The 25991-nt window shown below is 39.6% G+C and overlaps 1 protein-coding gene across 4 annotated transcripts in view; it reads left to right on the top strand.

Moving 5' to 3' along the window:
* The window catches only part of PHEX (phosphate regulating endopeptidase X-linked), a 125979-nt gene that overhangs the window by 78329 nt on the left and 21659 nt on the right, over window positions 1-25991 (top strand). For 2 of the 4 annotated variants that reach the window (XM_065071368.1, XM_065071383.1), the window contains exons 13-16: window positions 7249-7326; window positions 8972-9075; window positions 15362-15420; window positions 20769-20849. In XM_065071368.1, coding sequence (XP_064927440.1) covers window positions 7249-7326; window positions 8972-9075; window positions 15362-15420; window positions 20769-20849 — 322 coding nt within the window. The remainder of the gene's footprint in view (window positions 1-7248; window positions 7327-8971; window positions 9076-15361; window positions 15421-20768; window positions 20850-25991) is intronic. The other 2 variants (XM_005503727.3, XM_065071386.1) reach the window with 1 other exon arrangement.

The raw sequence follows: 25991 nt of genomic DNA, 5'->3' as shown, positions 1-25991 counted from the left end.
AGCTAGTGGATATTAAGATTGAATATATAACCTCAACTAACAAACAGTTTGCTTAGAATTTTTTTGTTAGTTTTCCCCTTCTTTTCCTAGGAACATAATGTACGGTGCGGTCCCTTTTTAAGTGTATTAGGTAATATTTTCTTGTCAGGAAGTTTACTTTGAGTGAGGCTTTGGTTTCAAAAGCTGATTCAGAGAAAGGGGTGAACAAATGTAACACACAATCCTGTCAGGGAATCCACGGACCCACTGTAGTCCCCCACACAATCCCTTTGCTGTTCCTTCTCTGCTTTCCTACATCATGTGTTCCCAGCAATTGTCTTGTGCTGGTTCCAGCACTTGCTAATTCTCTCTGTGTAGTGACTCAGCTCATTGATGTGGCAGAAAAATAGCAGGGGAAAAACTTGGATAGATTTCTGCCATGTTAGTGAACTCAGTGATCTCCCAGAATGATGCAGCAAGGAGCTGCGGCAGTTTATAGAGGCTGTGGGTGCAGGCAGCATGGCCAGAAGGGAGGACAGAGATGAGAGAAGTGAGGGAGAAGACTGAGGACGAGGACTTCTTTGGTTTTTTTAATCATTTGCTGGTAGAAAGCTTTTAAATGGACATGGTCACTTTTGAAACCACAGTGTGTATTTAACTGAAAACACTTTAATGTCTACTTCAAAGATGTGCTTATTCAGAAAAGTCACTTGATTTATTTTTTTTCCCCCCTCCCCAGGCTCAAGCTGTTACAAAACCAGAGCAATAGCTGTATTTTCCGTCTTCATAATTGATTAATATAAAACATTCAAAACAATTATTGAAATATGTAGGGGAGGGTTATGGTACAGCATGAGGTGTTGGTATGTGAAATATTATTAAATGAAACACTAGCTCTGAAAAATATTGAAAATTTACACAGTTTGTATTGTTCTGATATGTTTAAAAATAAATACTTGGATCATTAGCTATATTCTGGAGTACTCTTAAAATTATAATTTCAGACCAAGTGTTTGTTTTTGAGTTGTTGCTTTACTTGTGTTTGCCCTTGACATTTCATGTGGCCTCTCCATAGGAAATAAAATACACCATTAAGGTGGGCCCAGTCCATCTGCCACTCAAGTCAGTGTGTCACACTCCCTATTGATATCTGTAAGACTGGACTTTAGCCCTGTGATGGAACTTTCCTGTGTTTTACCAAGATCCATCAATGTACTTTCCTAGTTTTTCTATACGTAAAACCTAAATAAGTGGATAAATGGATGCAGCGATATTTATGCAGCAATTTTACCAGATGGCTCTTGAATCATCTGTTCTCAATGAAAAATGAAAAGACCAGACACGTACATAAAGGCTGAATTAATCTTTGCAATTAAATGGAACATTGCTTTGCCGTGAATGATTTTAGCTTTCAGAATGTATTTCATGCTGTTTTTTCAGTGATCTGTAATTGTATTAGTTTTTTATATTTTTAGAAGCTTGAAAATTATCTTCACAAAGTTATTTTGAGTCACGCTGATATACAGAAGATCCACGTCAGACTCATAAAACTTTGTCGAGGGTGAGATATAAGTTTTGTTTTCTACAGTAAGTACAATATGTCAGTACTTGGTGTTGCTAACAGGCCTACAAAATATCAAAATCATACTCTGATGGGCAAAAAAGGCTCTCAGAAGGCTCATATGCCAAGTTCAGTTGCCAAATGAGAATTTGACTAAAGTGGAAACTGAGTTGCTTTGTAGCATTGAAACATGCGTTGTCCCATGTCGGCAAGTTGTTAAGTCAAGAGTGAAAGGTCTTAATAAACAAATTTTGTCTCTGTAGTAAACTGACTTGCAGTGTTCTCATTGTGGCAGAAAGACATATTGATGAGAAAATCCTGACTGTGTTGAAATCAGTGGGCAAATTTAGCATAACCAGTGGTGGAGGGTGCAGTCCTGCTCTGGGTCCTCTGCCCTGGGAGCCTACTCTCTCTGGCTGTGGGGACAGAAAACAGCTATCACGACATATCGTAAAGCATGTCACTGCTCTGTGTCAGCCCCTGCAAGAGCCTCTCACTTTTGGTGGCAGGAGAGGAAGCCTGCAGAGATGAGTTTTCTTAATTTACCCGACAGCCTAAGGTAGGCTGAGTACTTAACAATAGCCAGGGGAAATACCCCATTGGCCCTTTTCTTCCTATGAACATGGTTATTTAATATGTGAATTAGAGATAGGAATTAAATGAGCCTTTAAACCATAAAAAATTGTGCATGGTGCGTTTATGGCAGATTCGTGTACAATTACCATGTAGCTGGTTCCTGTACATTTGTCACATTTAATCTGCTTTCCCCCTCTATGTGTGCATGTCTCCTGGAAGGCTGGTCTCTTAAACATAGTTTTAATCTTGTCAAGGGGAAAATACTGACTTCATTATCAAAGAGCAAGCCAGTTGTAGAAGAGTTTTCTGCTTTCTTGTGCTGAATAAGTAATCTTTGAACTACTGTTAAATATTACTCAAGTGAACAGAGAAGATAGTGAGGGAAGCAAGAGACTTTGTGCATGCAAATTTAGAAACCTGCTCTTAATACAATGCTTTCTAACATGTCTGTTGTGTAAATAAAATGGGCTGTGTGTTGGTTTCAGCTGAACAGGCTTGGTACTAATGCAAAGTCCCTGGGAGGAATCCCAGTTGGAGGGATTCCCAAAGACTTCATAGGACTTCTTATGTCCTCTCACGTGTTTTGCTTTGGCTATGGGAAACAGTTCCCTACACCAGGTGCCGCATGTTCTTCACTGTCAGCATCAGAGAACTTACAGATGTGCCTTCTGGTCTGCCACCCATGCTTCCTGCCCAAAGTGCCGGCATGGACTATGTAGGCCTGGACCTCATCTGAGGCTGGAGTCAGGATGTTGGGTGCAGACCTTTAAAAAGAGAGCTGTGCTTGTTGTTTCAGATCAAGCAAGATCATTCCTCTGTTCCTCCCACACCAGTATGCACTACATGGTGGTGATAAGGTGGCTCTGAGACAGTAGCTTGGTAGGATCTCTGGGGAACATGGCACACCTCTACATTTTTGACTGCATCACACATACCATTAGGACCAATTTGAGACACATTCCTTTTCTGGGAGAAGCTGTATAGCAAGGTGTGGGCTGCATGTGACAACCTCCTAACAGTTTGCCCTTCATCAGCTCTTGCTCTAGATATTCTCAAAAAGGCTCCTAAAATATGTGGTTAATTCGTGATTTTAGATGGTGCAGAAGCTTTGTAATAGTGTTTAAGCATGTACCTATGTTTTCCAATAACAGATTAACTTGCTGGTGTAGTAACAAAGTGTACTTTTCTGCGTCTGTTATCCTACATGACTGGTGGAATATTTAAGAAGGCATTGGAATTACAGTGGTAGTAAGGTCTATGCAGTGTTAGTAAGGTCTAGCTTAGAGTTTGGTCATTACAGAATATATAGTTGTCTGTGTGTCTTGCTCAGACTTCTAAAATATACATCTTGTAGCAAAAACTTCTAAATAACAAATACAATAAAGTTGCATTTACCGTTATAGAATCATAGAATCATTTCAGTTGGAAGAGACCCTCAAGGTCGTTGAGTCCACCCATAACCTAACCTAACTCTAGCACTAAACCATGTCCCTAAGAATCTTGTCTAAACACCTTTTAAACAGCTCCAGGGATGGTAACTCCACCACTTCCCTGGGCAGCCTGTTCCAATGCCTGACAACCCTTTCCATGAAGAACTTTTTCCTGATAGCCAATCTAAACCTCTCTTGGCACAACGAGGCCATTTCCTCTTGTCCTATCACTTGCTACTTTGGAGAAGAGGCCAACATCCTCCATGCTACAACCTCCTTTCAGGTAGTTGTAGACAGTGATAAGGTCTCCCTTCAGCCTCCTTTTCTCCAGGCTATATCTCTTACAAAATAGAGACAGCTTTAGCAATTCCTAAAACATCAAAGTACTACAAGCAACATTAGCTTTTGAGTTTACTTTCAAAAAACTCTTTGAGACAAACTGTTATTTACTAGGGTTTTGTGTATGCCTTATAACAAAATATAGCAGTAGTGTCTGACCATTTTTCCTTGTATGTGGAAATTTTAAGCTCATGTCATCAATTGTCAAAGACAGAAAGCAAGAGTACGGGTGGCCTGACAAGTGAGCCCAGCTCTCCTGAAGTAGTCCAGTTGGGAGAACTTTTCCAGTCTTCCATTTCTGATGTAGCAGGGCCATGACAAGACTAAAGGATTTAAGTGTTACTAAAATATAAAATTAATATTAAATATTAATTATATAATTATCTATGACATTATAAGATTATATATGATATTTAAGTTGGCTGATGTCAGACCTGCTATTAAGGAGCCTGGAGGAATCATACTCACCTTTGGAAATATTTGTTTAAGTAATGGGATCTAAAAGGGACAAAACCTGGAAGTTCTAAGCTGCTGTTCTCAGTGGGCTGTTGTGGAAGGAGACTGAGATGGATATGGCAGATGTGTGCTTCAATGAGAGTGGTGGAATGATGGCACAGGTTGCCCAGAGGGGTGGTAGATGCCTCATCCCTGGAAACATTCAGGTCAGGCTGGACGGGGCTCTGAACAACCTGATGTAGTTGAAGATGCCCCTGCTCATTGCAGGGGAGTTGGAGCGAATGACCTTTAAAGGTCCTTTCCAAGCCAAACTAATCTATGATCCTGTATTTCACAAAGACCCCAAAATATCCACGTGTTGGAGATAGACATACTGTGGTCATAACCAGACAATTAGCACCATGACTTTGAGGGCAGGACTCATCTCTACTTCTTTCAGTAAAGCTACACTGCCAGATCTAGACTGGCTTCATAGTAATCTGCATTTAGAGAGAGCAAGGTGTGATTTATTTGCTTCTATTTGGAAGGCAGTCTATAAATAGAGCATTTTTAAAGGATATAATATAGCTCAAAGCCCAAAGTGTTATTTTATGTGCCAAAAGACAATCAACAATTTTTGATTGACATTGTACTGGCTATATAATTGGTGAAATGACTGTGTACTAACACACTTATCTTTTTTTAAAAGCCACTGTTGATTTTTTTTTTTTTTTTTGCAAGTTGCACTAAAAATTGTTTTTAAAGGTTTTACTCTTCATCATATAAGTTAGTTTTAAAATGAAATCTGTTTAGTCAAAATGCTAAGGGGCTCAATTAAGTAAATTCAGAAGAGAGGCTACTGTGGATGATTCATTAGATGGGTACTCTTGAACACACACAGAAAGTTCGAGAGCCACTGAGCTTATTTAAGCAGCTGACTTAGTAAAAACTAAAACTGATTAGTTTTGTGCTTTGCCTTCTCAAGGCTAGTATAACAACTAGGATTGAAACATTTCAAATGGAAAATGGAAATTTTCTAGTTCTTTGCAAAGTTCAGTCAGTTGGGCCTAGCAACACCACCAGGAAAAACACATACAGTTTTGATCATATACAAACTTGCAGAGGAACTGTGCTCCTTCTCCACACCTCTGCTTTTTATCCCCTGTGAGGCATTTAAAATATCTTGAAAGGCTGCTGTAGCTTCTGAAAAAATGAGAAAACATTATCTCAAAAGTTAATTTGGCTAATTTCATATTTTCTGTTCATCATTTGTTTTCCATTGTTTTTGTTTTTTTTTTTTATCACTAGGGTTATTTGCATGATGATTGGATCTTTTTTGCTGCAGAGTTCATCAGCTTCTGCTGTTAATTTCCTACCTGAAGTTGTAATCTTCTGTTTGTGACATCTTAATTATCTCAACCGCAGTTAGTTGTGATGTCACAAATGGAGGATTATGACTTTGCATTGGAAATGAGATTGAGAAATCGAAGCATTTCTTCTTGAAAAATAAGAGACAAAATAATTTTGGTTAAATGGAGGCAGTTCTCCATCAGCTTCCTTCTTATAGTCCACGGAGCAGATGTTTCTAATTCTTGCTGTCATAGGAGGCCCTGTTGTATTGAGATACTATGGAAGTGAAGGAGGGAACAAGGATTTCCATGTGGAGGAATGGGAATTTTCCTCTGAACAGCCACTCTGTGCAGTAAAAGAGAAATAGAAGTCAGTGCGGCCCCAGAGAGGTCTGAGCTCTGCTCGCAGAAAGCAGAATGCGGAGTTGGTATGGCTGCAGTTGGTTTAAAGGCTAATCCATTTATTGCATTTCATATCTTACAATATTTGTTTGTATTTAGCTATTTGAGTTTGAAGAACAAATCTCTGGAAGAAAATTTTTTAGGAGTGCAGGGAATTTCAAAGACTTAAGGAGAAATTACGTTCAGCATCCCGAAAACATAAGAAGTGGCTTTGTGCTATCATAGTCCATCATAGCTTTAATTTATTCTATGGACTTGCCATATTTTTTTTCTTTGTGTGTTGTCTTATCCTTGGGTATCCTTCTGCTTTTCTTCTGGAAACACACTGTTTCCACAGAGATACTTGGTGGCCTGCTGGTATTTCTGTGAGGACATTACTGAGACTGTTTATATACTCATGCGATAGATTTACAAAGTGGGAATGCTCATCTACAGCTCCTATCACTTCACACCAGTCTTTACACAAATTCTGCATAAACAGTGGGACCAAGTCATGACTGAAAGAGGAAAAAACTCCAAAGTTAATGAAAAGGGAAGTATCTCATTTTAACACCTTTACTGATGTTAGGGAAAGGGCAAAGACTGTAAAGTAGATGGATAAAAGTGGAGAATGAAATTAAGATTAGCCATGTGGTTTCAGGAAAGTACAGTGTCCTTCAGAAAAGCGTGCACCCATCCTCAGGTGTGAATGGAAGCAACCCTCAGTGGAAATAAGCAAGTCTGCACTTGCTGAGACCCAGGTTCATCCATATCTGTGTATTAAATCTATTTTAACAGTCGGATGTGTACCAGCTACTGCACCATAGTGAAACAGGTTATTTCTTGTAATCTTTTGGAAAATGTTGTAAAAACAGGCATTTGACCATCTGATTAACATGAAAACCAGTAGGGAAAATCAGCTGTTAAGATTTTGCACTCAAACATATTGCTGTAAGTCTGCAAAATCTCTGCAGGCAGCAACAGATCTACTGTGATAGTCTGACAACAGAAACTGGACCCTCCACATTGTGATGTGAAGCTCATTTGCAGCACCAAGTTTCTAAGCAAGTCGGTTTGAAGTTGAATTAGAATGCCTTCAGGGAGGCATAATAATATGAAGTAGAAATAGAATTGGGAAAAAAGCCATATGCTGAGTAATAGTTATATCTGTTAACACTTTTTTTTTTCTTTTTCAAAGGCAAAAGCAGTTATGGCAAAAGTGGGTTACCCTCAGTTTATAATGAATGACACATATATTAATGAAGACATCAAAACAGTAAGTGTCAGACTTGCAGCTTTCTTCTTTTACATATTGCAGCCATTCTTTGCTCTGTTCCTCTGCTGTCTAAAATCAAAGCTCCTCTTTTGTTTGACATGCATCTGGAGTTCTGCTTGTCTGGTTATTTTTAGACATTGAATTAAGTATGCTAGCTCTCTTGTCTAAGTTGTCAGTGCCAGTGTGTCTAGGCCAGATGACCATGAGGCCTGCTGGGAGTAAAATGTACCTGGGTGCAAAGAGACCCTTCCCACTACTAAGCATTTTAAAGGTTAAACATACACCATCATAAATTTTGTGTTTAGTTATAAAAATGAAAAAACCCAAAGGCATTTCTCCTAAAAGTAATGATCTTCAAAAATACTAATGCATTTTTCCTCAGAAGATCACAATTCATGGTGCCCTATATATGCTCTCCTCACCTCTCCGGGCTATGAATTTTATTTATGATTGTTGCTTATAATCATGCCTAGAGGTCCTAACTATATAGACAGGCCTACTGTACTGGCTGTTGGACAAGGACACTGTGGGGAAATTCCTTTGTGATCCCATATCTGTTCAGACTCAGGCAGGAAGGCAGATGATGAAGAACGGTTTATTTTACCATTTTCAAAGAGGTAACTCTGGGATGCATGTGATGAATCGTATTATTGAAAGTCACAGGCAAACTAGAATCACAAATTCAATCCCGAGCCAGTAAAATACAAGAGTGACAGTCATCTTTGCCAAAGAACATGAACAAACACTAAACAGAGACATAATTTATTGGGAAATCTTTGGAGAACCAACTCGACCAGCCTAGTCCTTGTTCCTGGAAAGAGCAGGGCAAGATGGTGCTGTGAAGACAGTGTAATGAGAAGGAGAAGGGTGTGACCAACTTAACCACTCACCACATGGAAGTATTTGCCCAGATAAATGGTAATGTCAGTGCCAAAAACACTTGTTAATCATAGTTGCAAAACCACAGTTTACATCTGAAGTACAGCAAGTCCTAAGATGATATCCTAGGGGTATATCCTAAGATTACTTAAAGCTAACGACTGGGATATCAGCTGGATTTATAAAGTATTAACATTTATTTTTCTTGCATGGTTAGTTGTATGTGTGTGATTGCTATTAGATTTGGAGGCTTATGGAAGCATGGAGCCGTATGTCTGTAAACATTTAATGTGAAAAACACTAAGAAAGCAGTGGCAGGGCCCTGAGGGCAGAGTACGAAATATTTGTAATAAAATACAAAACAAACTGAAAATGTGGCCTTGTTACATTTTTGAAAGTGGTTTTAAAATGTACTTTAAAAAATAAAAAAAATTCCTTCTGAAAAAAAGAGGCTGTCTTAACAATAGCCATAGAAATGTGCAGTCTGCAATTCATCATTGTGTATGTCTGACTTACTCAGCACTTCTCTGCACAGGGAAGAGCTTCTTTGGTATTCTAGTCCCTTGTGCAGATCTGTTCAGCCACTGTTTTTTAACTAAGTTCACAAAATATTTATTCTTCCTACCAAGTGTGAACATTATACTTGCTTTGATAATGGCTAAAAAATTTAGGTGATTATGTGGTTTAAAGTAAAAGTTCCAATTGTTCTGGTCATCTTTTGTTTCCTTGGACATGCTTCAAAAATGTCTGTGCTTTATTTACACAGCTCAAGTTTACAGAAAGTGACTATTTTGGCAACGTGTTGCAAACTCGCAAATATGCAGCCCAATCTGATTTCTACTGGCTTAGAAAAGAAGTTCCAAAAACAGAGTGAGTAGACAAAAGGCAAATTTACATGATCTTCTGACAATATTTGAATTTATATTCTTTGTTTTATACTATTTTTAAAATAGAATTATATATGCAGCAATATATTATTATACAAAAAGCTTCTGGGCAAACTTCCCAGTTATTCAGAAATTCCTGTGGATATTTTCTTTGGTAAGTTCTAGGTATCTCTGTTCTTATGCACGCTAGTCATATGCTTGCAGCTTAAACTTTTAAATTCATTAAAAAAGAGGTAATTTAATCTCAGTTAAAAATGGATTATGTCTCTTGTTCACAGTTAGAATTTGGAATGGTACAGTGGGGATTTATGAAATAAATTTTCTCAGAATGGAACCATTAGTAAGAGAGAACCTTATTATTAGTAATAGCAATCAGCATTGTTGGTTGCCTGCTGTTGATAGCAATCATATGGAATAAGACATAATTTAATTTACACATATTTATTTATTTATTTATTTATTTATTTATTTGTAAACCTGACAGTGCAAATTGTGTCACACACTGTCATCAAATACAGGACAGAATCAGTCTCTTTTCTTACTGGTGGGTAATCAAATCCTTAAAAGGCAAATTAAAACCTAAACAGAACTTAATTAGTCTAATCATGCTACTTAAAAATGACTCCTTCTACACAGAGACTTTGAAATCAGTGCTGCTGCTTAGTTACTGTGGTGGTGTTCCCTTAGGGCTCCAGAAATTCCTACTCAAACTGAAACATACCTTGTTTTGGGGATGGCTCTGTATTGTCCCTGAGGCAGGTAGAGGATGTCAGCAGGACTGGCTATTCCTGGCTAGTGTGCGGTAATTTGGCCCCATATTTTCGAGGGCTTGTTTATAGCTTTATTTTAATTGTGAATTTTTACCTTCTTGTCACACCCTTCTCTGACATTGCAATGATTAATCCCAGGGGATGATTTTATGGGCTTTCCTGCAGCCGCGGTTGCCAGGGCTAGATCTCGGCAGTATGTTCTCTTCAGACCGACAGTTTCTGTGAGAGCAGCGAAATAACCTCTCTATAGCAGTGGTGATCCGTGACCTTTCTCCTCATGAGCAGTGTTGCAGCAGCTCTAACGCAGACCATGCAGATTCTGGACAAAATGGGAAATCTCCCCTGTAAGGAAATTAATTGGCAGGTTATTCCTGACTGTACATCTCAAGGGCCGTAATCTGAGAACTGTCACATCAAGTGGGTATGCTTAAAAAATGAAGTTTTTACCTGACTTCCCACTACAAGACTGAATACTTTCTCATGCTTTTCTTTACTGACTTATTTCAAGGACTACTCGAAAACAGCCCATCATCACCTTTGCCATGATTTTCTTGTCATCCTGCAGGGCACATACTGACCTGGAGGATCCCAGTTTGATTTTTGGTCTCTTTCCTTCGTCAGCACAGCTACATGCTCTGCCTTCTGCAGGTCTGGGGGTAACCCCCACCTGAGCCCTCAGTCATAATTATTCCCGCTGGGAGTTTATTCTGACTTTGCACCTGCTTGGCAATAAAAAAGGGCTCTGAAAGTGATGTGCTTTACACTGTCTGCTTTTGCTATGTCTGCTGAGAGGTACCAAGGCACAGAGAGTCATTACCACCTACAGTAATTTTTTTTTTTTTTTAATTTATTGCAATAAACTAGTATTTCCTACCCACCAGTCTGAGGCATGTCAAATCTGGCCTTAAAAAATTCAGCACTTGCTACATTTTAACTGTTGGACTACTGCTTTCTGATGGTCTGATGGTTTCACTTCTTCTTTCCCTCTCTCTCTTTTTTTTTTTTTAATAAAACTCCACAAATCTTTGGTCTACTCTGAAGCTTGACATTGTGTTAATAGAGAATTACCCTTGGGGTTTTATTTCTGTTTGCTCCATTTCTTCTTTTCCCTAGTTCAGTAGCTTTTAGCATAATATTTATATTTAGAAATAGACATAAGATGGCACAAGTTGTGGACTGATAAAGACAAATGAGAAAATGAGTGTTTAAGGAAGTTACCACTGTAAAGTAATATTAACCACAGAAGTTAAAACACTATGCTAATTTAGCAGACAGTCTGGATTTCTCAGTGATTTTATTTCAAACTGGACTCACTTTCCTTAGCATAGTCAACTAAATGCAAATTCAAAATGATAGTTCTCTCAGAGCAACTGCAAAACAGACAGAAGCTGGGAGATCCAAGAAAAAGGAGTTTGGTGAAGCAAGGGGGAATGTGGATATCAAAATGGAAATAAGATATTCTGCAAATTTAACAGTGTTGTAATCTAAAAAGAGGGGGAAAAACATCCCCCAAAGCAGGAGTAATTATCAAAAATGCTTTATCCTCTGTTTTCCTCCCTCCTCCCTAGCAGTTATTTGCCTTACAGGAAAAAAGAGCATGAAGGGACTCAGGCGAGGCATTGCTGAGGGCATGGATGGGGGGAGATACCTGCCCCAAATGGCACCAAGAAGCTGTGACAAGGCCTCAGGGCATCAGAGCCACCTGCTCTGCTGGTCAGTGGACCAGACCTCCCCACAGGCACCACAGCTGCAGGAGCTGCAACTCGCTGTCCTCAATGCCCACTGTGGATGCCAGCTGCCATCCTAACAGCTGGCTGGGGAGATGGCTGTCATCTTCACAGCTGGCTTTATCAAACAAGAGAAAAAGTGCTCAGGTATCAAGAGAGGTGTGCAAAAGGGACTTGTGACGGGAGCTGAGGAATATGATGCACGAAACAGTGCAGGTTGGATGGAGAAGGCTGATTGGAGGAGGCAAGGCTGGAAAATGGGTAGCATGGGATGAAGGGGACCAGGCATGAAGACAATTAAAAGAATACAGGTGAGACATGACTAGAGCAGAGGGACATGAAAGGCAGGGTGGCGGGAAGTGATGGCCATGTGGGAGAGATAAAGGAGAATCAGGGTTTTAGTGGTGTTTGTATCCATTGAGACACATACATTAATGCATGCAAATCTACATACACGTGTGTGTGTGTATATATAAACACACACCCACACATTTTTAACAGTGATTGAATCTGTCCATCTTAATACTGATATCATAATTGCAAATATCAGGGCGTCAGAGGACTTCTTGGCCATACCACTTCATTATTATTAATCTTTCTTCTCTAAGATTTTTATACCTGGCCAAATCTTTCTTCACAGTTCATTCAGCTTTCAGTGCTGGAGATGTAGGCATCTAGTTAGACATATAAGAGGACACAGAGGAAGTGTACTATGAGAAAATTCCTGGGTCTTCTCCAGGACCTGTTTCAGTAAGCCCTGGCTTACTTGCTATCTCAGTGCAGGTCTTATATTTTCTTTCTACAAGGGAAATCTCAAACTTGTAAGTGACATGTCTGCAGCATTAAGTTTTGACTGCTGCAGTACTCCATAAGAGCTAAGGGTTTGTTAAGCCTGTTTTTTTTTTCCCCCCCCCCCCTATCCTTCGGCTAATAGATCAAATGCACTGAAGTTGTAACAAGACCTGGACCCAATTCCCAGGCAACCTGACTTCAAACAGGAGTGAGAGTGCTATTTCTAAATTTGCTTCACCTTAAAATTTAACTGCAACAGCTATTTATTACAGACCTTCATATAGTAATTTGATATATTATTAGATAAGGTCTGTCACTGAAACGTTCAGTCATGTCAAGGACCTCACTGAAAGAAGATGACAAATGAGAGGTGAAGCTGTTCTAGTAGACTGAATGGAAGCAGTCTCAGTTATTTCTGCTCTTTTGTGGAAAATGCTTCCTGAATCTTCTCAAGAGTGGGTCAGAAGAGTACAACAAAATGCTGGAGTGTAAATATGCTCCTTGCCAAGTGTCTACATGTCAAATACGGAATTTACCAGTATATTCTGCTTGTCACTAGACAGCTCTTTTTCCTCCCAACTCCTCAGTATGGCTGCTAAGTCTCCTCTTCCTAGCTGCTTAAAAACATAATGAACTCCACATGGGATCATTCTTGAGGAATGAAGCAGGGACTTGGAAATAACTTAATTCAGTTTTACAGTGAGAAAACTGAGGCTACTGTCCATCTTTGTCTCATACTAAGCTCAGGAAACAGGATGGGCTCTGTTATTGCTGTGGTAGCTTGTGAAGAAAGCAGCAGTCTCAGGATGGGTATGTTGTGATGAGTCTTAGTAGCTTGTCTATGAATGACCACTCTTTGAGTTCCTAGGTCTGAAAGCATGGCTAACAGTGGTATGATGTCTGTCCTCAGTAGCTGTGGACCAAATGTCGATAGTGTTTGCAGTTGCTCTCAGGCAGGGTGAGGTGCTCTTGTGGTGACAAGTACCTGCATCACTGGTTATCTTGTCACCCAGTAAAAATGGTACAAACTTTTCTGCTAGAGGGGTGTCACTCGCCCATGAAGAGCTCTTTAACACCTGCTTGTGGTGCTTCCTATGTTGAACTAGCTGTGGTGAGCCCCTAGGACTGCAGCAGCAAAGAGAATGGGGAGAAGAGCAAAGCACATTAGTTTGTTTTGAAGTATCTGTCTCAGGCCCTTGATCTTGTGACTGGAAATGAGACCCCCTGTAAGACACTCAGTCTAAGAAGGAGTTGCAAAAGGGAAGGTTTGTTGTCCTGGAAGCCTTTTTCATGCCTGAAAGTTAATGTTTGAGGGAACAAAAAGGCCGTTGTAAGTGGAACAAGCCAACGGGGTGAGGCGAAGTCACAATGCTATTTGTCTTTGTTCAAACTCAGAATAAAATCTAAATGAAAGCCTTTAGTGTTTCAGATGGGTCCTCTCCTTGTCAAAAAAGGGACTGAGCCCTCCAGAACCACTACTAAGCCTGGAGAGCAGGTGATACAGACAAATAGCTGGCTTGCATCCTTCAAAGCAGTTCACTGATTGCTGCTGTGTACAAACATGAAATTGAAATGTGATTAATTAAGTCCCCTAATTTTTTCTTTATCCCCTCACCATAAGAATTTTTTCTTCAATCTTCCATTATCTCACTACATTACCTCTGACGTTTAATCTCTTCATTAGAGAGGAAACAGAGAACTCATCAGAAAATAACCTACCTGTGCTGTTTCTCTTCAGAATCTCCTAGTAAAAAAAAAATCAGGAGAGTTATCTCTGGCAGTTAGAGTCTATAATACATTGGATGGTTAAAGATGTTTACATGACATCACCCTTTGTTTTCATTGGTTAGTTTTTCTAGTTGCTGCATTATGAAACAAGCTGCTAGGCTTTGAAGATGAGAGAAACAAATAAGTTTATTGATAAAAGACAGAATGCTGCTATTCTAAAACCTCTCCCCTTTGTTGTGTGGTTTACATGAGGACATCAGTTGGCAGAAAAACAGTCAGGATCTGCATTTAACTCAATCATTTGATGGCGCTATTTTAAAGCACAGATCTTGAATGTGAATGTCATTGACAACACACATTTTCCATATTCTGATAGATCTTCCTTTGTCTTACTCTTTGTTTTGCAGCTCCCATACCTTCTCTTTGAAATAATTTTTCCAAAGCAATTGCATTGCATTCATTTGGCTTTACAAATCTTTGAAGCGATGTCTTGCTAAAGACATCAGGATGTTCCTGTCTGGACATTTAGTAGAATTGCTTCTAATTTATTATGGATTAACCCCTAATTCTCATGATATTTATTACTTTTCTTTTATCTCAGTTCTTCCTTATAAAATCATAAAGTGAAATCTTGGACTCACAAAACTCAGAGCTTCATCCAAGGGGATTTTGATCTTACTGAAGCCAGCTGATATTTTCCACTCATATGGGTGAAATCACTGTCAATATTGAATTTATGTTCCCAGAAAGCACTTGCCCATGTGGCTGCTGTCATCCTAGGTACTCAAGCAGTTGTTCAGCAAAGCATCTGAAGCCACTTCATTTGTTTCAAATTGCTCTCCTCTAATTTTGAGAGGGAGTTTCTCCCCACATGGTTGAAAGACACCTAAGAGAGTTTTCACAGCTGCTGTCAGTGTAGGAGCCTCTGAGTGAACTTCATTGCGCTGGTATGACAGACCTCACAAGCACAATGGTCACTTAGAAATAGAACAGGTGAGCTAATAGGAAGCTTAACAGCCACTCCTGTTGAAAATTCATTGACCATACACACTTAAAATACAACCATTGAACAATAGATTTCAATGTTTTAGAAAGTGTTGGTAGCATGTGGTGAAATGCGGAAATACTTAGTGTATCCTAGGTCTTTCACATTTATGCTTCATTTCACTGAGTTCCCTTTTTATCTTTGCTCATTATGTTCATAAAGGTGTGTAAATGTACTAACAGCTGATTTATTTTGCTCTTATTACAGGTGGTTTACAAGCCCAACTACTGTAAATGCTTTTTATAGTGCATCTACCAACCAGATCAGTGAGTATCTGACTTCTGAGCCTCCTTATAAAGTGCCTGTTTGGGAAATGTTGTGTATCAGATAGTATCTGTATAGTTTGTGTGTTTGTGACTTAAAATCAAAACTGAAACCTGGTAATTCAGCTGTGAGTCATCTTAAGTGAGAGGATAGTTCTGGAAAAGCAAGGGCTCCCACAAATTTGGATTGCTGTTGCTTAAGGAGTTACCTGTGTCTGCCAAGTTCCAGTGACTGCCTGTGTGTGTACTCTGTCTATTGCAAATGTTAGCTTAAATTACCGTTACTAACGGTTAATGTTCCTGTTTTCTGTAGCAAAAACATGTGTATGCATACCTCCATAATTATACAGTAACTCTTTAAGTGTTAGCAACTCAGTCCTCTAGTATTAATAAACATGTAGAAATAAACATGATTAGACGAGGCTGTGATATAGACCAGCATATTTGTTCAATGCCTTCAAGGACAAGGAGTGGTATCTGTAGTTAACTTAAAATTCTTACCTTTATAGTTTGATGTTATTATCTTGTACATACAGTACAACCTGTCTTGTGCTAATTTTAGTTACTGGTTGTTTTTTTAGAGAGCATAAATCCTGGTTTGTAAACATATGAGATAAAAGAGCTGAGTTTTTCAAAGATGTGTATTGATTTGGATGTTCATTCCCATTTGCTTTAATGAGACTTCATATAGAAAATTTCTAACTGGTTTTAAAAGTCTGTACCAGTATTTCTGCATACAACACTGTTATCTTTACCCCGACAGTTCTCTTCACTTTTATTAGCTTTGCAAGTTAAATCAGCCATTCTTGTTCTGTGCCATCAGGGTCTGGAAGGCGGCTGCCATAACCTTTGTGCTCTTAGTCCCCTAGGAAAGGAGTGTCAAAAATCACAGAGTGGCTTCCACTTTTCCTCCTGAATCTCTTTTAGTCACAGAGAGAAGATTTTGAAAGGCACAAAATGAATGTATCACACTGAAGAGGTTACAGAAGAAGGCTGGCAATCTGGGTCAGCTAGTATCTGCTCCTACCAATTTGTATAAGCAATTTTGGCTTTTAGACCAATCACTTAAATTATTTTGTGTCCAAGTGAGCTTATTTGTAAAGTGTGTGTGATAATTAGGTTGTTCTTTTTATAAAAATTAGCTCTAGGCCTAGACTGCTTTACCTTAATTAGAGGACTGCCATCATTAAGGAGCCACATGTTTGTTGATCATCTGAGGGAGCACTTGAGGGAGGTGTTCCTGAGCTGATCACAGCTGTGAGGTACATGTGGAGCACGACAGCTGCTGCTCCTACCAAATTAAACACCGGCCACCACTGCTGCTTCAGACGTATGGTGTGAACAAGAGGAAGCCCATTCAACCTGAAATGAGAACCATGGCTGTTATGTCTTCTTTGATATTGGGTCCTTTCAAGTTTCAGCAGCATTCAGCTCTCTCAGCCACTCTGCCATGGCACATTAGAGAAAGCTGTAACGAGAGGCTGGAGTCACTGAAGCTAAATTTCACACTCACTGTGTCTGATGCTGTCACGAAGCAGAGAGCCGTCAAACGTGACCAATCAGTCATGGGTGTAGAGGCAATTGTATTTTCTATCATAACTGCTGACCTTCTTGTACTGCTGGCATCTGACCTTGAAGTTTGGATAGTGCTGCTCACTGTCCTTTTAAGACTGTTCCTAAGAGGAAAAGGATTTAGGTGGTTCTTTCTGAGCAAAACCCTCTTCCTACCTGAGAGAGGTGTACAAATGTAATCATGCCCTAAAAATGATGCACCATAGGAGGGAAGATTCAAAGAAGGGCACAGTACAAAGTCTTACACTGCTGGCTGGTATGATTTGCAGTGAATGAGGCCCTGTGAAATGTGGGAGGAACATGCCCAGGTCTGAAGTTGCTGATAAATATTTGACACATCAGTACTGAGTTCCCATTAATGCTGCTGGGAAAGAACTGCACTGCAGGAAACTGAAGCTTACAAGCCTACGCACACTCCTATTGCATGGTGTATCTGCTGGGCATATTTCATGCCCAGCAATTATTACCTTTGCTGCTTTGTAGCTGTGTTTTCAGTAGTAATCCATACAAAATTCTGTAGGGACTGGTGATATGCTATAAAAACTGTGGACTTTTTAAAGGCCTAGTTAAACAACAGAAAATAAGTTCTACAAATGAATGTCATTTGAAAATAAGAAATAAGCATGAACTCTTGCAAGATAAGTGTAAAGTTGTGATATAGCAAGCCCACAAAGATTTTGAGGTCCAGCTTTCAAAGAGCATAAAAACTAATAATATTTTTTTTTTTTTTTTTCAAATACACTGGAAGAGGAAAGTTTGTAAGGCATATAAAGAAGATACAATTCTTTGCATTAGAAGAGTTTGGGAAATTGTTATCTTGGAGCATTTTCTTATGGGAGCTGAGTTCCATAAAGTGTTCCAAATTTAGTGTCAATAGAAGGTACTTTAGAAGAAATTAATAAAATGAGCTGTGACAAATATAAGGACCAGATAAAATTAGCTCAGGTATTTCAAAGGAACTTTGTCAAGAAATTGCCAAACAACCAGCTTTAATGTATAGCTTACCACTTATAGTGGCCTTAGCACCGGAAGAATAGGTGTGGTAAGTGTCAAATCCTTTTTTTTCGAAAGAGAATCCAGGGTGATCTGCAGAAAACATTCTTCTAGACCATCTATGAAGGTAACTGGTTGTCATCACAAAATGAATGAATGAACATATGATATAATGGGAAGGATTCAATGTGAGTAGTATTTTTGTTTTTCTTTTAGAAAAAAAAAATCATACTTTCATAGTCCGTTAGAGTCTTTTGAAATTCAGAAAACATAAGTATGGGTCCAGATGAGATGCACCTGTGGGTGCTGAGGGAGCTGGCTGAAGTCATTGCTGGACCGCTCTCCATCATCTTTGCCAAGTCTTGGGAAACGGGAGAGGTGCCCAAGGATTGGAGGAAAGCAAATGTCACTCCAGTCTTCAAAATGGGCAAGAGGGAGGACCCGGCTAATTATAGACTGGTCAGCCTCACCTATGACCCTGTGAAAGTAATGGAACAGCTTGTCCTTGGTGCCATCTCAAGGCATATCAAGGATGAGTGGGTTATTAGGGGCAGTCAGCATGGCTTTACCAAGGGTAAGTCATGCTTGACCAACCTCATAGCCTTTTATGAGAATGTAACAAGGTGGATGGATGATGGCAGAGCGGTGGATGTGGTCTACCTTGACTTCAGTAAAGCCTTTGACACAGTCTTCCACAGCATCCTCACAGCTAAGTTGAGGAGGTGTGGTCTAGACAATAGAGTAGTGAGGTGGGTTGCAAACTGGCTTAAGGAGAGAAGCCAGAGAGTGGTAGTCAATGGTGCGGAGCCTAGTTGGAGGCCAGTATCTAGTGGAGTGCATCACGGGTCAGTACTGGGGCCAATATTATTCAATATATTCATTAATGATTTGGACAAGGGAATTGAGTGTACTATCAGCAAGTTTGCTGATGACACTAAGCTGGGAGGGGTGGCTGACACGCCAGAAGGCTGTGCTGCCATCCAGTGGGACCTGGACAGGCTGGAGAGTTAGGCGGGGAATAACCTGATGGAATTTAACAAGGGAAAGTGTAGAGTCCTGCGTCTGGGCAGGAACAACTCCAGGTTCCAGTATAGGTTGGTTAATTATATGTTAGAGAGCAGTGTAGGGGAAAGGGGCCTGGGGGTCTTGGTGGACAACAGGATGACCATGAGCCAGCACTGTGCCCTTGTGGCCAGGAAGGCCAATGGCATCCTGGGGTGTATTAGAAGGGAGGTGGTTAGCAGATCAACAGAGGTCCTCCTTCCCCTCTACTCCACCCTGGTGAGACCCCATCTAGAATATTGTGTCCTGTTCTGGGCTCCTCAGTTCCAGAAGGACAGGGAACTGCTGGAGAGGGTTCAGCGTAAGGCAACGAAGATGATTAAGGGAGTGGAGCACCTCCCTTATGAGGAAAGGCTGAGGGAGCTGAGTCTCTTTAGCTTGGAGGAGACTGAGGGATGACCTTATTAATGTTTATAAATATGTAAAGAGTGAGTGCCACGAGGATGGAGCCAGGCTCTTCTCAGTGGCAAACAATGATAGGACAAGGGGTAATGGGTTCAAGCTGGAACACAAGAGGTTCCACTTAAATTTGAGAAAAAACAACTTCTCAGTGAGGGTGACAGAGCACTGGAACAGGCTGCCCAGGGGGGTTGTGGAGTCTCCTTTGCTGGAGGCATTCAAAAGCCGTCTGGACATGTTCCTGTGCGACCTCACCTAGGTGTTCCTGCTCCAGCAGGGGGATTGGACTAGATGATCTTTTGAGGTCCCTTCCAATCCCAAACATACTGTGATACAGTGATAAGCATGCTGTTTGTTTCATAGAACACTCCATAAGGGTCTTTCCCAATTCTCTTAACTGGAAGTTGTCATGGGACAAGAAAGAAGGTCCTTTCATAAATTAGTGACTGATCAGAGATAAGAAAAGGAGGTAGGGACAAATGACTTGTTTTCAAATTAGTTGGAGGAGTGCATTATGAGGATCTGTATTGTTCACTGTATTAGCAGATGATCTGAAAAAGAGACTGTTCTGTTCTGAACAAAAGAACAGACAGATATAAACTCAGTCCAGGAGGACAGGTCCCTCTGTTGCTGATTGTTGGAAGGCAGAAAGATATACTAGTAGAAGAATTACCTCACAGATGCCCAGCACACTTTCCATACACAACTACTATTGATCACTGCTGGGAAAAAAGAGAGTGAACTAAACAGATTCTTCATCTGCTTGAGTGCTGCTGCTCTTCGGTGAGCAAACTAGATTTTAGTGTGTTCAAGGCCCATCTATTTTTGCTCTTGGTAAATGAATTTACTAAGAAGGAGAATTTGAGAAATGAGAATTTTAAAATGCATAATAGAAATAATTTCTGCAAAGCAGCTTCTCCATTAACTGGAAAATACTTGGTTTCAAAATTGATTCTAAAAATTAAGGCCATTCAGTTTGGAAATGGAAATGTACTGTATGATGTCATCACCGTAACCACAGCAACTCCAAACTTGATTAGCCACTGAAAGCTTTGTGAAATAGTTTAGAGAAAAAGCAACATCAGTGCCTTGAACCATGGATTCTGAAAAGGAGGTATCATTAGGTACCCGCAGAAGTGGAGGAGAACATGGAGTTCCTGATCACTTTTGAACTTTAAGAAAATGCTTTTAGAAGTGGAGGAGAACATGGAGTTCCTGATCACTTTTGAACTTTAAGAAAATGCTTTTGCTTTCTGTGCTCAGAACACAGGCAATTCTCTGACACACTCCTGATGGAAGGATTACAAATTCTTCTGTCTCTGCAGCCTGTATCACTGACATAAGCATTAAACAAAAAATCACTCTGATCTCCATACAAGTCCACGCAGTCTTCATACATGGGCAAGGTGTGTTTTTATCTTCACTACTTGATTACTCAATTACTTGTAAGAAAAGGTCTTTCTTCTCTTAAAGTGGAAATTAATAGAGTAGAAACTAGATGATCTAGAAAATTATTATATGTGAGAATACAGCAAAATTTGCATATGCAGTAGATTGTAACAAATTTTGCTGCACTATAGTGCAAAAAACCTTATGTTTGCTATTGCATTTCATTTTCATTACTAATCTATTGGTAACTTGAAGAGTCAACAACCCTGTTAATATCTCCAAAGGAAAATAAGGAAATTTATCAAGGTAAGATGTGTTGCAAAGAACAGAGTTAAAAAATATGGTACATATAATTTATCTTATTATACAAGTTTACTCCTGATGTTCTTTTTACATGAGTTCTAATTATTTATTTCCTCTTTTTACACAATTCAAAGTGTCTTGGATTAACAACCATGCATGTTTATAATGGTTGTTAATCATGTTAAGTCCTGGTTTGGATAATTTTTCAATTTTCTTTGTGTTTGCTTGTTGATTTCCCCTCAATTATAGGTACTTAACAAGGACAGCAGGTACATGTCATTGCCTTTAGATTCTCAAAGGGTATCTAAGTACCCTTCTTATAATCTCGGCAGCATGAATACATTTTTAATTATCATCATTGGAACACAAAAAACACTTTCTGAAAGGCTCTGTTTATTTTAATGAGCTGTAGAGTATTCAACAAGTATGTGCTGAAAATAGATACAAATGATGATCAAAGTATACTAGCGTACTTCTGTTGAAGAAAAGGTTTTATTTCATTACAGCACGAAAATATTAGCCCTTGAATATGTCATTAATAGAAGGGAACTGCTCATTAGACATTTGGTGTATTTAATTTTCTTTCCAAGTGTATATATGCATGTCTCTAAGATGTATCAAAAAAAGTAACGTTTGTGGGTTGCTAACAGTAATGAAAGGGAGATTTACAGTGAACTGAGGCAAATATAAGCAGCACACTCATGAAGTGTAAGCTTGAATAGATGTGTTGGATAATTAATTACTGTTGATATTATCTCTGTAATTTTATACCCATACTCCTTCTAAGTCATTTGTGCTTGTACTGCAGTTGTCTAGTGGCCTCTTTAGAGAGTGGCTTCATTACATGTTACTGGAAGTAGATATAAGTGAAGCCAGGATTCTAAAATTACCTTCAAATTAGCAGCCATAGAGAAAACCACAGATGAGAGTTCATATTAGCCAGTAAGTGTCATCGTTATCGAAAGCAGCTTGCTGATGCTGCGAGTTGCAAGGGAGAGCTCTGATCTTGCCAGGAGCCAGAGAAGCACGGTGCTGGGGACAGGGCAGGACAAGGGGACTGCGTGTAAGGGCACTTTCTCTTCCCTTAAGAACTAGACTAATTGGAAGGTTATCGATGAAGTAGTTTCAAGAGTGCTGTTAGTTTCCAGGAGGTTAATGAACATAACAGATTTGGACTGGACAATTTCTGAGCCCTGTTATTAAGTAAGCACTAAGTGTTCTTAAGTGAGCTCTCATTTTCAGTTTTCCCTATTTACCAATGACCAGTGTTCTCTATTATTTAATTACAGTCACGTGTGATATGATGCATGATCCTTACATCCACTCTTTATTTTTCTTCCTAAAATCCTTATCTATAAATGTATAAAACAGAAGAATTTCCCTCCCCGCCCCCTGGAGGTATCTAGTGAACTTTATCCTTTAGAAAAGGAAGATTAAAGTTTCTTGTAAAAACAGGCATTTTCACTGGTTTCCCTAGTCCCTTAGCACCCTGTATTCCTTGGCCCTTCACAAACCATCTTGTGCTTCTCCTCATGGTCCCCACTGAGTTTAGGAAATGCCAGGTTCACTCTTGCTCATGAGCAGCAAAGTACTTCCTGTCAGGTGAAGCAGAAACTGAAAGTGAACCTGAGGCTGCTGAGTCCTCTGCTTTAAGACCGTCAGTTCTCTTTATCTTTTAATGAATTTATTCACTACTCCTCAGAATGTTATGCTTTGTATTCATGCATAGCGTAGAACAGTTACTGTGCCTTACACAGTTTATATTGTGTCCTTACACAATTCATGTTTTCTATCCTCTTGAAATTAAGTCCATGATGAAGGTCCCTGTTATGGCAGAGAGTTTGATCCTAATCACCTACATATAGTTGCTCAAAGCAGTCTGAGATACTCTACAGCATCCAATATGTTTCCTCATTTCTAGTGTATTTGAGAGAGAACTTGCAGAAGACCCTTGCCCATCAAGGCTGGTAGCTAGAGCCCAAACAGGACACGTAAAGTCATCTCAGTTGTCCACACAGAAGTATGTGGAAACATTTTAAACAAATGTACCTTGCCCTTTGTGCTGTTTTCAGATAACTAACCAGCACTGTAGTCATCTTCATGTTTAACTCCTTATGTGAATTCAATATCCTTTGTTTACTGACCAGCAGTTAGTCTTCTGCTTATATCTTATTCCTTTAAAACTCTCCATCTGAATTCATTCAATGACACTTGAAAACCAGCTTTTAAACACATCTGAGAATTGCCAGTACAGCAATTGGCAGAGTACCCTGTGTATCACACAATTTAACACAGCTGTCTCCCATATCCACTGTTTATATAGTGGATTCACTTCAGAAGTTGCTTTAAACAAAATGGCCAATAATTGAAAATTGTAAATGCACTGACTTGGAATAAGGCTTTACTTGATCTTGTCTCGCTTAGTTAAAAATATCATGCAATATGACTGAATAACATAATTGAACTATAGACTTTGAATTCATATCTAGATTTGAACTACACACTTCCTTATGATTTGGTGAGTCACCTCATGTGTTTTTAGTTTGCTTCATCCATTATTAGTCTGCGTTGTTTCAGTGAACTATCAGATGAAATGTGATTGCTTGTGTCTCCTCAGTGAAGTAAAAATATTACACTGAGTCTCAGAGCGTTCATCTGCAAAGTGTGTATAATAACACCATATAGGTATTAGCTGGTAAATGGATTCATTAATGGAAGTAAAGCCACTTTACTTCCAAAAGTGAGGAAAAAAATTGTTTCAAATTTGAAATACATTCTAAAAAGCTTTATAGCACCTTGCTGTGGAGAGAGGCTAAAAATTGGAATAATGGGTAGAAGGAAGCTAGAAGCCTTCAATTAAGTTAAAAGTAGTCCTGTGCAGGTAGAGTGCTGTCAGAGCTTCAAGATCAGCATAAATTTAGAGTGAAACATTTGAAGTAAGCCAGATGTACTCTACTGCTTGAAATGCCCCCATATTCCAGAACAGTAAGATGAGTAAGAGGAAAGTTCAGCAAAGAATTCCTGTTCAAGCATCCAGACACAGGAGTTAGGAAAGCTGAAGCCTACCTGGAGATGAATCTGGTGAAGGTTGTGAAGGACACCAATAGATGTTTCTGCAAGTGTAGCAGCATCAGAAGGAATTCTAGGGAAGATGTGGTCTAATGCTGAATGGAATCAAATGAACTGGTAACAAATGACATGGGAAAGACCAAAGTACTCACAGACTTTGTTGCCTCGGTCTTTACTGGTAGGACTGGCTTTCAGGAATTCTGGGCCCTTGAGACCAGAAGGCAAGTCTGGAGCACCTATGAGTGGTGAAGGAGCTGGCTGATGCCATTGTGAGGCCATTCTTGATTACCTTTGAAAGGTTTTGGTGGTTGGAGGAGGTTCCTGAGGATTGGAAGAAAGCAAATGTCACTCCTGTCTTCAACAAGGAAGATCCAGGGAACTACAGGCTGGTCAGCCTCACATGTGTACATGTGTACTCAGTCCCTGTGTACATGATGGAGTAAATCCTGGAAAAAGTTTCCCTGACTAGCTCAGTGGATAAGGGAAGAGCCATGAATGTGATTCACCTTGACTTTAGCAAGACTTTCAGCACTGTCTCACATAACATTCTCACATACAAACTGCTCATGAATGGGTTAGACAATTGGATAGTCAGGTGGACTGAAAACTGTTTGAATTGCTGGGTTTAAAGGGCTGTGATCATAACTGTTGGGCTCTAAAGTGTTGTGATCAATGGCATGAAGTCCATCTGGAGGATGATCTAGCCTGGCTGTCCCATTTTGCCACCTGTAAGATGCATGGATGTGGGGTATCAGCGCTATTCTGTGACAGCTTGAACTCAACTGTCCACAGATTTCTAGTGCTCTTGTGGCTTGCAACCAGTGCCTACCTAAGAATGATGCTGCAGTTCTATGACATTGGTCCAAAAGTAGGTAGGTTGTAAGAAGGTAGGCAAGCCAAATTCTGCAAGTCCAGGTCCTACATATGACAGACAGGTTTGTGTTGGGGTTTGTAATAAGACAACACAGTTTTCTTTCTGTGTGCTGTTGCTGAGTAATGGCCTTGAGTATAGACTCCAAACCTGCACTACCAAGATAGTGTATGGAAAGAGAGCCTTTCAGCCCATATCACTCTTCTGGGGTTGTGTAGAGGCAGAAAGTATGAAAAGATGCACTACAGGCTAGATTTATGGTGAAGTGTTAGCTTGAAGTACATTTTCATTCCTTAAGATGTGAAGCTCTCTGAAGTCTGGACGACTTACTCCTCCAGATCAATGCTTTGCTTGCTTGAACTCCAGTGGCATATAAATAATCCCATTAGTATTTATAGCTTCTACAGCCTACCACTCTGAATTTTGTTATTAATTCTTTTAGGTACAATATGCCAAGCAAGCAAGAAATGGACTTCACAAGGGAATTGCCTAAATTGAGGGATTCAAAACAGAATAAAATAAGAAACTGTCAGTTGATTTATCTCCTGCTACAATTTCAAGGAGATTCTAGGTCTACGACGTTGTTATCGTTTCTCCTTCCAAGGACGATCTGGTTGATGCTTGCCTGAGGGAGACATTGCACATAGAGGGATGCCCTATGTTGCTAACTCTGAATCTGTTCCTTGTAGTGTTGCAGTAGTGGACAAGCACCCTCCTTCATTTAGTGTTTCTAAACTCTGGAGAACAGGACACCTTTGCTTTACTACCTGACCAAAAATCACTTTCAAAACTAGACAATTATTTTTTATTAAAAAAGAAGAAGAAGAAAAAAAATCCTGTGTGGGTAGTACATTCCAGTTCCCCAAGTTTATCTTAAGTGTGTATTACATTCTACTGGCTTCTGAGTCTGCTCTGG

The sequence above is a fragment of the Columba livia genome, chromosome 1, assembly GCF_036013475.1.
Source record: "Columba livia isolate bColLiv1 breed racing homer chromosome 1, bColLiv1.pat.W.v2, whole genome shotgun sequence".
In the NCBI taxonomy this organism is placed as follows: Eukaryota; Metazoa; Chordata; class Aves; order Columbiformes; family Columbidae; genus Columba; species Columba livia.
This window is presented reverse-complemented; position numbering and strand designations above follow the sequence as displayed.